The sequence below is a fragment of the Alligator sinensis genome, unplaced genomic scaffold (assembly GCF_000455745.1).
Source record: "Alligator sinensis unplaced genomic scaffold, ASM45574v1 scaffold20_3, whole genome shotgun sequence".
Lineage (NCBI taxonomy): Eukaryota > Metazoa > Chordata > Crocodylia > Alligatoridae > Alligator > Alligator sinensis.
In genome coordinates this window covers 36,758-52,832 of record NW_005843235.1, presented here as the reverse complement: position 1 = coordinate 52,832, position 16,075 = coordinate 36,758, and the positions used below count along the sequence as shown (strand labels likewise).

Below are 16,075 nucleotides of genomic sequence, written 5' to 3'. Positions count from 1 at the left end.
AGGGTTGGAGGGTAGGGCGGGGTGTGCATGGAAGCCTCTGCACACTCACAGTACTGGTGGAGACCTGCACGTGCAGCCCTGACCCAGCAGGCCCCTTGCCTGCTCCTGGCTCGCCCATCTGGGTTGAGCTGCTGCAGCAGCAGCAGTGGCGCCAGGCAGAAAATGTTGCTCAGCCCAGAGGGGGAGCGACCCCTTCTCCTTGCTGCTGCTGGGCAGTTCTTGCTGCAGCTGCCTGGAGTCTGCCCCAGTGAGCTGCCCTGCATCTCTATCACTGCTGCTTCTGGGCTGCCCAGTGCAGCAGTGGTGGCAGAGCAGCCACAGAACAGCCCGATGGCTGCAGTGAGAACTGCCTGGTGGTGCTGAGGGGAGGGGGTCACTTTCCCCACTAGAAAGGCAGTCCAGTTGCGGAGGTGCCCCAGCTCTACTGCATGCCCAGGGGGTGGCAGGGCACTCCATGACTGGGGAGCGCCTTGGCCAGGTGGGACTAAGGTACCCACTGTGGGCTGGACAAAGCCCCGCCACGGGTCAGATCCGGTCCACAGGCCGTATTTTGCCCACCCCTGCACTAGGACACACCTGCCTGCGTGTCTTCTCCCTGCTGCCTATCTGTGGCACCACATAGGGAGAGCTTCCTGCTTCACTGAAGCTCCAGGTGGTCAACTGTGACATGGCACAGGGAGATCAGATAGAGCTCCTGCCGCCAGATGTTGTCGAGGACACAGTTATGCAGGGCAGATCCAAAAGTTCTGTGGGTTGTAGGTTGCTGACTCCTAGTTTAAATGCATCACATCAAGAAAACTCCCCTCTCTGAACCTCTTGGACCTTGCTTACTTAGTAGGCAACCAACGATCTTTCTAGATCTTTCTGTATGCATGAGAAGTCATCAGGACCTTTGATTTTATATACCTAGGCAGGAGTATGGAGGAGTGGAAGCTGCCCAGCCTGTCTGTTTCCCTTCTGTAGGCCCATTGAGACAGAATCCAAAGACTAAATTAAATTCAGATTTTTGGTGACTCCATGGCTATAGTTATATGTGCACCAAGGAATCAAACCCAGGTCACCCATGTGGTGGACAAGGAATCTACCACTGAACCACAACAGCAGGTCTTGCTCGTTTAAATACTTCACCTTCAGTGTTACTGAAGTTTTGGGGGTATTTTTTAACCACAGTTGCTGTTGAATTCCTGGATCTGTTAGTCTATTCACAGAAGTATTGGATTTTACCTTTTCTTGTTAGTTTTTAAATTTGCAAACATACTTTGTAAAAAATTATATGATGTCTTCTATAACGTTTGTTTCATTTCACTGAGCATTTACAGCTGATCAAGAATTCTGTGCTTTCGCTTGAAGTTGCTCTAAGTAAAACAGATGGTGCATATTGCTTTGTTGTTGCTTGAATTGTAAGCACATTTTAATGCTTTGAATCTAAGTTACATTGTTGTCATTAAATGTTTAGAGGCAGCTTTTAAATTTTTGTATTAAAGGCTGCCAGAGAGATGCCTGCAAAGCTAAAATATAAGAAAAATTTCTACAAGTTTCAGCATTTTCATTGGGGTACAGTGTAAAATTCCTGGCCACAGGAGTAGAAGTGTTATGTGATCTTATTAGGAACCTATGTTTCCTAAGAAGTCTAGGTTTTATTACTTAATTTGGCAGCTATGCAGTCAGATTCACTCTCCATTTTTTTTGTTACATAATGGAAAAAGTGGTTATAAACATGTATGTACCTGCAAATGTATTTCAGCTCCATATATCTGGTGTTGATTTTTTTTTCCACACGTCCTGAATGTAAAAATCATGGTTAGCTTGTAAACCAGAAATAAGTCTGCTTTTGGCATCTAGATAGTATAGATGGGGCAGGCGATTTATTTGGGTTTGGGGGTCACAATAGACAGTTTTGGGGAGCTGTCATGGGCTGATCAGCACCCTCCTTCCCCCTCCCTTGCAACACGGCCTGTGCACCGTGCGACTCCTCACTGCCACAAGCACCCAGCAGCAACCGAGCACACAACCCCAGCCTGCCCCACACCTACTCCAGACTCGCCCTGGCCAGAGTGGACCAGTTCTGGACGAGCCGGGACCTATGCACACAGGCTGCAACCTGGGCTCACTCCATGCCTGCTGTGAATGGGCCTACCCATGATGAGCAGGAGTGGCTGCCAGACAGAAGTTGCTGCTGGGCATAAGGGAGAAGTTTCTGGTTCCCCCTTGCTGCTGTTAGGTCCTTTTTGCTACAGTTGCCTGGAGCCTGTACCCAGGCTGCCTTGTGGCAGCAGCTTCTGCCCATAGAAATATATTGTATCTTTTAAAGACCATGTAATATGTTATGGTGCATCATTTAGCCAGAAGTCTTTCCCTTAAGTGGCAGAACTATAGATCGGCAAACTGAAAAAAATATTTTTTATGTTAAATATTTTGTAGCATTCACCTATTATCCAAATTTTATTGTTTAGCTGGTTTTTGTATGGGAGTTAGACCTCTGACTCATGCCTTGAAATACGTTTCAAAAGCTCTATGAGTTTGTTTGGTTTGTTTTCTCTTCCGCTTTTCAGGCAATGAGTGTTCATTTTTATTTCTTGGATTTATTTTGTCAGGCTTTTAACATCTCTTAGTTACCTTAATTACCCATATAGAATTATGCAGCCACATAGAGTTAAAATTACTTTTTTGCAATGTGATCCACAAATCCATTAAACCAGAGGTGGGCAATTATTTGGGCCAGAGGGCCAGTGACATAATTTTGGTGAGCTGTCATAGACCAGGTCAGCCCCCCCAACAGCTTGTGAAAACTCCCTTCAGGGGTGGGCAAAATGCAGCCAGCAGGCTACATACGGCCTGCCAGGCCATGCTATCTGACCTGCGAGGCCCCTAAAAAATTTAGAAAATTGATATTTATTTGCCCCTGGCTGCCTGTCATGCGGCCCTCAATGGCTTGCCAAAACTCAGTAAGTGGCCCTCCACCCAAAATAATTGCCCACCCCTGCCCTAAGTGGTCCTGCTCTGGGCTGGGCCAGGCCGGGCAGCTGGGATGGGGTCACAGGCAGGCAGGGGGACCAGGGCGGGTAGGTGGAGCTGTGATCACGGGGCTGCGACTGTGTGGGGCTCAGGCCCAAAGCAGAGCTGCCATCCACTCCCTACATGCCTGTGTGATGTACAGGGGTGTACAGAGATCACGGTTCTACCCCGGCCCCACACTCATCACCCTCACCACCCCATGATCCTGGGATCTCCATGAAGGCCATCTGGGACCCTCATGGCTGGGCAGACGGGATGGGGCTGCAGGATGTGCTGTGTCCAGGAACAGGACTTCTGGGCAGGACCTGGGCCTGAGCCCAGAGCTGAGCCACAGTCTGCTCCTTGCACACCCCTGCCCACAGAACTGTAGCCCATTGCAGGGATGTATGGGCAGCAGATTGCAGCTCTGCCCCGGCCTTGTGTTGTCACTGCCCCAAAATCCCAACCCCACCTGCTCACCCAATTCCCGGACACCTCTCCCTGCCTGTCCACAGCCCTATCCCATCTGTCCAGCAGCACACCCTGCCCACGCAGGTCCGGCCCCCAGCAGCAGGTGTGGGGTGAATGGGCTAGGGTGCCCAGGCAGCGGGGCCGAGTCCAGTAGTAGTGGCAGGCAGAAAGAGCTACTGGGGCTTCCAGGAAACAAGTCCTACTGCTGCTCCACCCCCACCCCACTATGTGCCCCGGAGGTGGCTGGAATGGCTGCATGCCCCACTCCTTGTCCTGGGCAAGGCCATCGCACCTGCCACAGCCCAGACAAAATCCCTTGGCAGCTGGATTTAGCTCACAGGCTGCATTTTGCCCACCCTTGCACTAAACTCCTCCTGCTATTTCTAGTTACTTTATATGTCTGTCCTCTATCTCAGTAGTTTCTCCACAACAGATAATTGAACTGCATGTGAATAGCTTTTCAGGATAGTGATAACTGGGATCTGTAGGATTTCATTCCTCCCCTTCTCCTCTATCCCTCTCAATATCAAGTCACCCCATTAGCTCGAATAAACTAAAATTAAAATGAGTTTAATAGTGAGTTGGTGTTTCATTTGAAAATGTTCCAGGTGCCCAGTCCTTGTTGTTCATCTGTGGTAAAAACATAACCGATCTTTCTGTTGGAGAGGAAAGCCACACAGGTTCCAAAGAAACCATCATTCCAAAACTGTGCTTGAGAAAAGGCCATTTAAGGAAACTGTTACTTTAGGCACTCATTCTTCACTGGATATTTAGGTTCTAATTCAGGAAAGTACTTTTAAGATTTAAGTGCTTTCCTGTTTCACATAGTGCAATCTCAGTTTGCTGGTAAACCTTGGAGAAATGGATGCTCAGTAATTACCATCTTCACAGTAAGTGGCAAGATTAACTAAAGCATCACCAACCTAATGGACTATGCTACAGTATATAATAATTTTACTTAGTTTTTGCAACCTTTCAAAATGTAGTTATCCATCTTAGACTTCTGGTTAGGTATGAATTGGTAGGGATCTACCTGCAAGATAACTCAGCCATGCCTTCCATTTTTAAACAAAAACTTGTACAAATTGTGCATTTAAGTTTTGTCAATACTGTAACCCCAAAACTTTAATATTGAAAAGAGAGAGGTTGTGTTTAAGCAGATATGGTTAGTGTGAGAATAAAATGATACTGCTAAGAACACAGTTTTTAAGTATCGCTAAAGCAGTGAAAAAGTGAATTGCAAAAAAAAATGGTAAGGTGAGGAGGAACTTTGGCCTGTATCTCTAGTATCGCTAGTTTTGCTTTTGGGTCAGAAACTACAGATAAAAACAGTCAGATATTACCCAAGTCTGGAAGTTGATAGAAAGATTACATCAGTTCCCAAAATGAGTCAGGTGCTGGCAGGAAATGCACACAGTTTATTAGAAAACCACAGGAAATGCCAAGTGCAGGAATTATGCCCAGTGCCCAGAGCAAAAAGTGCCTGTTTCACTAAGTGAAATGACATGCATTTCTTTCTGCTTTTTTTACCTTTCAGAATGAGGATGTGCAAGTATAGTCTGAGTATAATGCATCATCTTTAGATTGGTGATGTAATTGTCACGGATCTTTTATGTCACAACTCTGAAGTTTTAGGAACAAGTGTCATGATATAGCACATCAAAGCAAATTACCAGCTGCATGGTGCTTAATCAGTAATTAAATTAACATGAGTAACTTCCACAAATCAGTTATCTAAATTTTATCTAAATCCAGCTAGCATTCAGGAAAAGGAAAACCAGCATTAGTTGCTCTCATGTTGTGGTGAAATTATTTAGGTTCCTAATCTTATTTAATGCTTTTAGGTTTCTAAAATACATAATCATGATATAATAAAACAATTTCATAACTGTTGGCATTGAGCTCTCTAACTTATGAAATATTTGGTTGACTATGTGAGAACTAAAAATAGCAGATTTTAAATGGTGTATTAATGAATAGTATTAAATATTAATGATGGTATATAGCCCTCTTGGTTTCTAATGTGTTGAGAACTTGGTGGGATTTCATTTTACAGTGAATGTGATAGCAGTAATAACTGGAGCTCATCAGCAAGTATTGAATTAGTTGTATAGAACAGTTCCTCATACTTTTCTTTTTATTTATTTGTAGCAGAGAAAATACAGGTTACTGGTACTGATAAGTAGGGATCAGGTTTTCCATTTCTCATGGGGAAAAAACTGCAGGTGTGCATGTGGCATTTCATTTTAATTGTGAATTCTGGGGTTTTTATACGGGAATTTGTGACTTTTAAACAGAGAAAACCAGGATCACTGTTGACAAGTGAATCAAAACGTGTTGGGAATTGTAGCATTTTCACATGTGTTAATCAGTTTTATTTCTCTGAAACAGCTACATCGGTAGTAAGCTTTTTCTGTCTGTTTTTGAGCTAAATATTGAGGTGATTTTTGCAGAGGGCATACAGTAGAACGAGATTGCTTGTTCACAACTGGTTGCTGAGTAAAAGAATAGATACAAAACTGCTCTGAGCACATAGGAGGTCCCATGAAACTGTACCATTTGAAGTAAAATCTTCAGCAAGCAACTAGAGCACCTCTGTGGTCCTGCATAGCAGTATATAACCCTGAAGTGGTTTGTCAGTCCCCTTCTTTAGAGGGTCCAGCCGAACTTAACCACAGACACTGTCTGGGTTCTGTTCTTAGTTCTTAATTGGAACAAATGCTAACAGTCTCATTAACCGTTTGGCATTTAAAATTTTTCTTATAGCGAAGAGTAAATCAGAATACTAGATGCTGAGTATCTCTTAAAGAGGTGCTCTTAAGAATATGGCTGTATAATTTGATGGTTTGCACACTGTGATATGAAAACTTAAGATTTCCACCAGTGCAAGTTACTACAAAGCTTTCTTCACTGGTAGCAGGATGCACTAAAGCCTTAATGCTGCTGTTGCAGTTTTAGGCCATTATCTCCCTTGTTGCCATAGTATCCTGGCATTCTTTGGCAAACAGCCTCTGGTTGCTATAAAGGCTCTTGAAGCCATGGACAGGTGGTACACATTCAGCTACACTGTTGGCCTGGCTTGGTACATACCAGTCCCAAGATGGGTAAGGAGGTGGGTTAAAGTCTTAAGTGAGTCCCCTTCTGCTCCCTCCTCCCAACTCCATCTCCTCTTTTTCTGATCTGCACAATAGTGATTTTTTTCTATTGTTCAGGAACTGGACCTAATAATACCCCACAAAAATATAATGTACTCTGGATAATTGTCAAAGTTTAATACCAGTATGTTCAATGCAAATTATATAGAGACCTAAATTAAGGACACAGAAGTGATAATTTTAACCCGATCTGGCCACAGAAAGCAGTCTATAGCCATGACCAAACACAAGTGCATGACTGCAGAACACTTAAAAAATGGCTAATTGGGCAAAAATCTGAACCCTCCTTGCATGAGGGTGCAGATGAAGATGTTTCAAAACATAGCATCTTCTGTAACTTGCGTCTGCAGTGCCTCCCAGCCTGTTGCTGTTTTCAGAATGGGAGGGGGGAAAGGGAGCAGAGGGAGTTGGTCTGGGGTTTTTTCAGTCCCTGCTGGAGGGTGAGGTTGAATGTATTGGAGCCCCCCTGAGGGGGGGGAGGAAGCTCCAATTCACCCACTCCACCCTGCAGTGCCAGCTGAGGAACCCCTAGAACAAGCTCCCTCTGCTCCCTTTCCTCCCCCCCCCATTCTGAAAACAGGGAGAGGTTGGGAGCGAGGAGGGGCTGTTGCTAGGGGAAACGGGATGCAGACTCTCAGCCAGTAGCTAGATTCCCCTCCCTGCTGGAACCAACACTGAACTTCTGTTTGGTCTGGGGGACCCTTGTAACTCAGAACGCATCCTCAGTAACAGCAGGGAGCTGCACTTCTGTCTCCGTCTTAAGTTGCTACATAGTATTGGTTAAATCAGTGGTCACCAACCAGTGGATCTCGATCCACCAGTAGATCTTGGAGCCTCTTGCGGTAGGTCTCGGCGCCTCTTGGAGTCGATCCAAAGCTGAGGTGGGAGGGCTGAGTGCCTGCGTGCATGCATATGTGTGCCTCAGCCCAGCAGGCCAGTCTGTGGGGGAGGGGGGGCTACATTGAGGCCCCCCATGGTGAAAGACAGTGCCACAGAGGGAGGAGCAGGGGTAAGTTGAGTGGGCCTCCACCCGGGTGGGACTTACCTGCTGGAGAGGCGCAACCCCAAATCATTTTTTCTCCCTCTGCCTCAATCTGCCCCCCTTCCCTCCCCACAGCTTTACCTGCTGGGTTTGCGGTAGCGGCGGTGAGCAGTAGAAGATCTCCTACTTTAAAAGGTTGGAGACCACTGGGTTAAATGAAAGGACTCAAATATAGTTCTGTTATATATGTAACTGGGTACTTGCTGAAACATACTGATCCAGTTGAAAGTTGTATCTATTCTTGTATGACAAAATATACATTATATAGAATTCCAAATATGAAATCGGGGCAGGATCATTCTTGTTGCAGCTGACTTGGTAACTTTTTTAATTATTGAAAATAATCAACTGACCTCAGTATGAGATGCTGCTTTTTGTGTGACACAGTATGACATCAAAACAGCTAGATTGATACCATTTTAAGAAGTCTGCTTGATTTTTTTCCCCTCCTCTTTAGCATGTTGGCAGACAAACTAAATATGACCCCTGAAGAAGCAGAACGGTGGATTGTCAATCTGATTCGAAATGCAAGGCTGGATGCCAAAATTGATTCAAAATTGGTAAGTTTAATACCTGATTGTATCAGAGTCCAGCTGATTTTGCTTAATGACAGTTACCTTGTTCCTAATGGTCACTAACAGTAAGTTCTAGCATTCTGCTAAATATCTTATGTTTTGCCTGTTGATTCAGGAGACACAGTAGCTGTGTCTCTTGGTTGTAGTATCATACAGTTTTTCTGTAATCTTAATTATACATACATTAATTTTGTTATCTTTTAGTTCTTTAGATGTAATTTTAATGTAGCTTGTTGAACAACGTGATGGCCCTATGCTTTGTTAATGGCATTGCTGCCCTCATATAACTTTTAACACATGGGTCAGTTCTAAAATTGGAGGTAGGTTCCAGGTGTAATTATAGCACCCTATTGATTTTTGGTGACAGTTGAAAAATGAGAAAAACTAACTTACTCAAATCAGGCCATTTGGCTAGAAGTCTAGCCCTGTGCACTTTGACCCTCTCTGTCCTCCATTTCAGAGAGTAGAGTTAAGGTTATGTATGACATCTAATTTTTACATTTCCTCACACTCCTGATAATTATTTTATGTGTTTGATATAAAAAGGCATAAACTGTTATGATTCCTTCTAGTGAAGCTATTTGTTACAGGAAGGATTTTTTTTTTCTATTTAATTTCTAGGGCCATGTAGTTATGGGTAACAATGCAATCTCACCCTATCAGCAAGTGATTGAAAAGACCAAAAGCCTGTCGTTTCGGAGTCAGATGTTGGCTATGAATATTGAGAAAAAACTGAACCAGAGTGGCAGGTCTGAGGTAGGTACAAGTTTTGTGTTTCTGTATTTCACATCTTTATTTAGCTTCAGGAGATAACAGAAGACACTGGTTGGTCCCTCTTCTCAACGATACTTATTTCTCTTTCTGGATGCATTTAAAAGTATAGTTGTCCTTGCATCTTTGCTCTATGTTTCTTCTAACTTCTTTGTTCTTCCCAAGTTTCCCTGTTTCCATTGTCTTCTGGTCCTTTTACCAGTTAATGGTGCCTTTTGCTACTTCAAAAGGGAATGGGCAATTATTTAAATCGATTTCTAATAGGTAGCATGTACAGAAGCAGCCACATAACTTTATAGGAAAGGGGAGTTGTGCTTATGCCATACTAAGGTGGCTATGCAAAAGAAGTAAACAAGGGAAAGGACTTAGAGCATGTCAGTACTAACTGTCCATATGCTTTAAATCAGGTGGGCAATTATTTTGGGCAGAGGGCCGCTTACTGAGTTTCAACAAGCCATCGAGGGGTGCATGACAGGCAGCCCAGGGCAGATTAATTTTAATTTTCTAAATTTTATAAGGGTCCCGCGAGCCTGATAGAATGGCCTGGTAGGCCACATCCAGCCCCTGGGCCACATTTTGCCCACCCCTGGTCTAAATGGAGGCTAATTCTCAGTAGCTTGCCTTTCTGTTGAGGAGTTCTAGTGAAATGCAGGGTAGGTAGGCAAGCAGTTAGCAGAGAACAACTAACACACTTAATTTCCACCCCCATTTAACTTGTAATGACTTATTTGTGTGTCCATGCCATATGCTGGCAAGAGCTGGTCCTTGGCTATTATAATAGAGATTCTGATTTTTGAGTAAACCTTGCTTTCGCTTCATGATTCATCAGTATTTGGGTGAAATATTTGGGATCCATTGATCTGCTGGTAGAGATGCACTTGGAGGGAAGATGAATGGAAATAAGGAAAAATAGGAGGTGTTTGAAGATCATAGTTTAACCCCTATGCAGATTCAGGATTTGCTGTTTGTAGACCTCCTTTTTAATACCTCCAATGAAGAAGATTCTAAAACTTTCCTAGGCAGCTTGTTCTTATTAAGCATAACAGGATACTAGTTTTTCCTGGAATTTGGTGTAGTTTAAACCCTCTGCTATGTGTCCTGCCCTCTGTAACAAGGGAGAATGATGTTTCTTCTTCATCTTTTAAAATATTTGAAAACTACCTATCATGTTCCCTCTCCCATTTTATAGCCTTTCCTCCAAGCTAAACATGCCTAGTTCTTTTTTTTTACAGCCTTTTTTCGTACAACTTGCTTTCCAAAACAGTAATCTTTGCTCACCTCTGGACCTTCTCCAGTTTCTCTCTGTCCTCTGGTGTCCGAAACTGGGCACAGTATTCCCACTGAGGTCTAATCAGCACTGACTTAGAACAGTACTGTCCTCTCAAATGTATTGTATTCATTGCTTTGGGCAACGCAGCACCACTGTGTTGACACATGATTCTTTTCCCAGGCTTGCATGCATTATCCACCATAATCCACAGATCTTCCTTGGGGGGCAGTTGTCCTCCTTTTTCTTCCCTGTGAATAAGTAGCTACATAAAAAAAAATAACCTTAAAACTTAATTTGGATTAATTTAATTAAAGTGTAGAAGCTGTAATGAGCTCAACCACATGTTCAGTATAATCTAAGTGAAAATAAATGAATGGTTAAACTTAATGGGAAAATTATCTACCTTTTGGCCTACCTCTCCATTCCCATAGCACCTCCTATAATACAAAGAATGAAAGGCATAAGACTCTACAAGGTTCTTTACCTGTAACAAACATGTAATATCACTAAGACTTCAAAAATAAATGTTTTAAGCTAAATCAAAAAAATTGTAAAATAGGAGAACCTAGCATTGGCTTTCATTGCTGTCCTTAAAATATTGAAGAAAAATGTTTAGCAAGCTACTTTGAAGTAGCTTACTACTTTGAAGGAAATCATTTAAAAGTCTGGTAGTTCAATTTTATAAAAGTTTCTCCATCTGCCAAAATACATGTTGTATATTTGTATTTTAAAATTCTAGGACTGAGTTAAGAAATACTAGGCTTTTTTCTGCATCTTTGAACCAAAGGGAGGTTTGTGTGACTACATGATTGACTTGAGGTTAACATAGGAAATATCCTAACCAACTTTACTTTTGAATACGTTTTACAATGTGAGCAAATCAAATGTACGTTTGCTAACAGATACAAGCAGCTCGCTTTTTAACTGTCTCATCTTTGAAAAAAAGTTTCAGCATGGTTACAGATTTGTTTTATTAACTGTTGTTTTCTCTCTCTTGATTATCCTTAAATATGTTTTATACATTTTTAGGCACCTAACTGGGCTACTCAAGACTCTGGCTTCTACTGAAATACTTCTGAGCTGGCTGGGATTAAAATTTCATTTTATAAAAGCTTATGAAAAATGTATACCTTTTTGAAAAAGGTAAAAATTTGTTTGAAGCAAAAAAGATTTGAATAAATTTGGCTACTTTTAACTGTCTGTGTGTCTTGTTATTTGAATTAGTAGATAATTAACCATTTTTGTTAGAGTTTGTTTCTTCAATAAAATGGAGCTTTGGTAAACAATTTAAAATTTGGAAATGTTGACTAAACTCCGACAACATGCTTGCAGTTCTTACCGAAAGATTCCTTACATTGCTGAATCCCTCTGTACTTGAAAAGAGTAATTATTTTGCCAGTTATTTACAACTTATTAGAAGCTTGTACTGTCAAATAAAATTGCAAGTAAAGATTTAGTACATAATAAAAGAAAAAAAATGCTTGATTAGAGCATGCCGTTAATTGTTCCTCACTTGACCATGATATCTTCTGGTATAGTATCAACTCAGCTGAGCTGTTCTGTCCTTTACACATCTAAATAATACGCGTGTGGAGACAATGTTTATTGTGTATTTAATACACATTTGGAGAAAACGCTGATCAGCAATCCTGCACTTGTAACATTTTAAAAAATGGAGCTGTGCTTTCTTTTGCTCCAGTGAACACAATGTTGTTCCTTTTCTAATGCAGCTGAAGTTTGCGGAGAGCCTTGAAAATAAAGTGAAATTTAGTTAATGTAATCTGTGCAAATAGTGTTGTTCTGCTCTTTTCTAATGACTAATTTAATATAAAAAATTTGTTTGCTACAGCCTTTGAAAAAGTGTCTTGAACTTTAGATTCTGTGATCCAGAGTTCATGGTTTCAGTCCTCCTTCCAGGTTTCTCATTGAGGACTTGCAGATAAGCGCTCGTGTTTTGGGTGAGGTTGAATCCAATCTACTTAGTGCGTTATCAAGTGCATAAGGCAAATGTCGGTTTTCACCAGCCCTTCCTGACCTAGGCAGGTTCCTCAAATTTGCTCAGGTTGTTAACTTGTATGGTTGCGCCTTCAGACCTTAATGTGTTGTGAAGTTCAACTTCTCTTTGCTTTGTCTTGGTGCTACTGAAATGGGCCTCTTTACATTGGCCATATTCTAAGAATGCTAGATAAGTTAACCTTCTTGCCTGTAGTATGTGCACAGATGCTGGTCACTTTGCCCACTTGTCTGACCATTTTTATGCTGAATGTCTGGGGAAGGCACCCACATTGAAACCCTTCAATTTCATTTGAGCAGACTTGTTGCTTTTCCATGACTGATCCACACAGAAGTATTCTTGGAATATGCTGCTGAAGATTTGCAGCTTAATGCTAATGATGATGATGTTGATTTCCATATTGGCATGAGCTTCTTAAAGGCAGTGTTGCCTTACCAGCTGGTGTTGCATCACAAATCTGCCATGTAAACATCAGTATAATGGAAGGTGCTGTTTAGGTAAGTGAACTCGTAACCTCACTTTATGAGTATTGCTGTACCTTCTAAAATGATGAAATCAAGGTCATGCTGCTTTTTTCATAACTCTGGTTTTAACACCACAAAGCTGCATTTCAGCACTAAATGCTGGTCCTATCTGCAGGTGATAGAACTATTAGATTCTAACTAGATTATTGGTCTTGCTTCACTTAATAAATGAAGTGAAGGTGAACTGGTAGTTATACTGACGATTACATTAATAATGAGGCAGGATGTCAGCAAGTCCAATCTCCAAGCATTCTGTATCCTCATAAAATTTTAGTTTCTATGCCAAAGATCCATTGCATAACCAACTCAATGACATCACCAATGAGAATAGGACATACCTTTATTTTTGTCCAGGAGTAATGTCAAACTAGACAGTTTCTGGTTGGAGATCACATAATATTTGGTGTCTTCATAAGGACTCCAGCTAACTTTACTAGGGAATCCCCAGATTTCTGGTGTTTACTTCAGGGACCTTCTGTCTGCACTGTCAATAGCTTCCTGAAAATGTATGAAATACTTAAATGAGCTGTAGTTGTCATTCATTGGTTTGTTTGACAATATTTCACAGGGTTGAGCGAAAGTTTCTATGGAGGCAAAAGTAGTATTTTTGGTTCTTTACCATGCTATCCAGCTATATCCAATTTTTTTGCTGCTTATGGGGAAATTTTCCTATGAGAAGATATTGGCAACGTTCCACAAGTTGTTCTCCGCTGATACTATGTGTAGGCCAGTAATACCACATAGTGCATGATGTGGGACTCTAGCAATGAAATCCTGACTGATGCTATAAAATGTCTTTTGTCTAAATCGTGCTCATTTGTAGACTGTGGCACTGGATAATCCTCATTTTCACACAGGGTGTCTGGAATCTCATATAAATTATTCTATTGACTGATTTACTTTGGCTCTCTGTGCTGGAAGATGAGATGCAGATCATATAAAACTGAAAGAAAATTATGATCTGTTCTGGAACCCCAGCCTGAAGAGTCACCTTGACTTTAACATCACTACACAAAGATTATCAATACTGCACTGTAATTGTCTAACTTGTAGCTGCGTACAGGCATGCATTCCAAACTCAAGAGGTAATGTGCAGTAGTACTGGAGCAGCAGACCTGCTCCTGCTCCAGGACTTTGTTCATACCTGAGACACTACTCACTGATTTACACAGATCTGAGGTTGCAGTTGACAAGATCTTTCCTCTCTCTTCATAACACGATTATCTATTGCATGGTGAAGATCTGGATAGCTGGAAGACTGATTGTCTAGTTGCTGCTCTTCAACCTGTCTGTACTGGGTGGCCCTATCATGTATAAAACTCCTATCTGCATAATTCCGCAAAGGCTCATAAGCAGCTCTGCCACAGCAAAGTACTTGTATCACACACAGCTAGTTTGGTGGGGTCAGCAGCAAACAAGGTAAAGGGTTTGTAGATTTAAAATCATGAGCTAGGTTCTGAGATAAACTGGTAGTAACGCACACGCTCATTTTATCAGCAACTAAAAGGAGGTTTAGAAACCACAATCGGCATAATTTACATTTTAATATGGAACCTGGAACCTGTCTCTGTGGAAGATCATTGGAAATTTTTAGTTCTTCAGAAAAATCTGTTGAAAACAACTGAATTATAGACATGTAGTCCAAAAATCTCAGCACACCAGATTAGGGAAAAGGAAGATGTGAAGCCTGCCCTGCTAGAATGGAACACCTTTTTCTTGTTCAAGATACTTGGAACAGTTAAGAATTTTCAAGGTGGTAATGACAGGAACTTATGATCTTTTTGTAAAAAGGCAGATTATAGGAACCTGAACTTACTGACCAAATAAAACCTAGCATTTACATGTAGCTATATAGGGTCAGGGGTGCTAAAGCAATAAATGTATTGATGGGTGAGTGAAAATCAGAAAATACATTGAATCTTTTGCTAACAATTTGGCAAAGGGTTATGGTGAGGGCTTTGCTCTAGTTGAAGTGATGGGTCAGTAAATCAAAAAAGTCACTTCCTCCATTTACCTGTTATTCTCGCTGTTAAAACTAACTTACTGTCTCAATATGTTCCACTAGATGTGTTTTGAAACCTTGTTTTTTACTATTGTTTTCATTGACTGTATTTGTCAGTGTAAAGTAGCCTTTAAAAAACAAACAAAAAAACCCTTAGCCTAGGGGTCTGCAGCCTTTTGACAGAGCAGGCTGTAGCTTGTGACCTGGATGTGGCTGTAGACCAGAAGTCTGTCCCCTTCCTCCTAGCAGCCAGCTGCCTGCACTAAAATCTCCCCCTTAGATCCAGGGAAGTGCCAATACAACACAGCAGAATAACAGGCTCTCTGCAGCTGAGAGGATGGGTAGCACAGCACAGCTTCATGCCACCGATTTTTCCTTTTGTGGGCTAGATCCAGCCTGCAGGTTGTAGGTTATTGTCTCTTGCCTATTTCCCTTGTAACCCTAAAAGGCATTAATCTCAGTCCTGACCAAGGAGAAAGTAACTGCAGACAGGAAGAATGTAACAATATTTTTGGACTGGAAATATTGACTGACAGAACACAGGAAAAGTGAGATTGTGAATGTGCGACAATAAGAAGATATCTGCGTATATTATTTTTTTTCAGTTAACTGTGGCATGGTGAAATGTCATAGGATTTATACGTGCTCAGACTCTTCAAAAGTCAAATGACTAATGCAGATGTCCAACTAGGCACCCAGACTGAAAATTCTGTTACTGACCAAATGAATTTCCAAATTGATTTGAGCAGTTTTTAACTAATTCCATCCTAATAACCAGTATTTCTAACTGACGATTATTTTACAAGCAGAAAATAAAATGCTGCTCCAAAAAATTTGTCCAAGACACAGTAGCAAGTGCAGCAAATGTAAATACTCCATAATCACATAATGATCAAGTATGATCATCATCACATTATTAAGCCAAATGCTAGGTAGATTTCAGATTGCAAAAAAAAATTTAAAAATCCATGGGTACAGTCAGAAATCTGAAAAGTGTGTTACATAGTAACCTAATAAAGACACTCCATGGGTCACAGGAGTCCAATTTAAATATTAAAGAATATGAAATATCTAATTGTTATAAAATACAAGGAATTAAAGACCAACAGCTCAAGCTAAAAATGAAATTTGACTAGAGGAGTCTGAAAAGCACTACTTAAATCCAAAGGTGATTCAGAGTAACTTACTTTTAATTTAATTACTGTTGGCTGAGTGGAAGCATTTTATTTCCATGTCAAAGCAGAACAGGGTAAATGC

At 41.4% G+C, this 16,075-nt stretch overlaps 1 protein-coding gene across 1 annotated transcript in view; it reads left to right on the top strand.

Moving 5' to 3' along the window:
• Positions 1 to 11,478, top strand: part of EIF3E (eukaryotic translation initiation factor 3 subunit E) — a 55,933-nt gene extending 44,455 nt beyond the window's left edge. The window contains exons 11-13 of the mRNA XM_006038053.3: positions 8,120 to 8,222; positions 8,859 to 8,993; positions 11,308 to 11,478. Coding sequence (XP_006038115.1) covers positions 8,120 to 8,222; positions 8,859 to 8,993; positions 11,308 to 11,346 — 277 coding nt within the window. The 3' untranslated portion in view covers positions 11,347 to 11,478. The remainder of the gene's footprint in view (positions 1 to 8,119; positions 8,223 to 8,858; positions 8,994 to 11,307) is intronic.
• Positions 11,479 to 16,075: the final 4,597 nt, after the last annotated feature.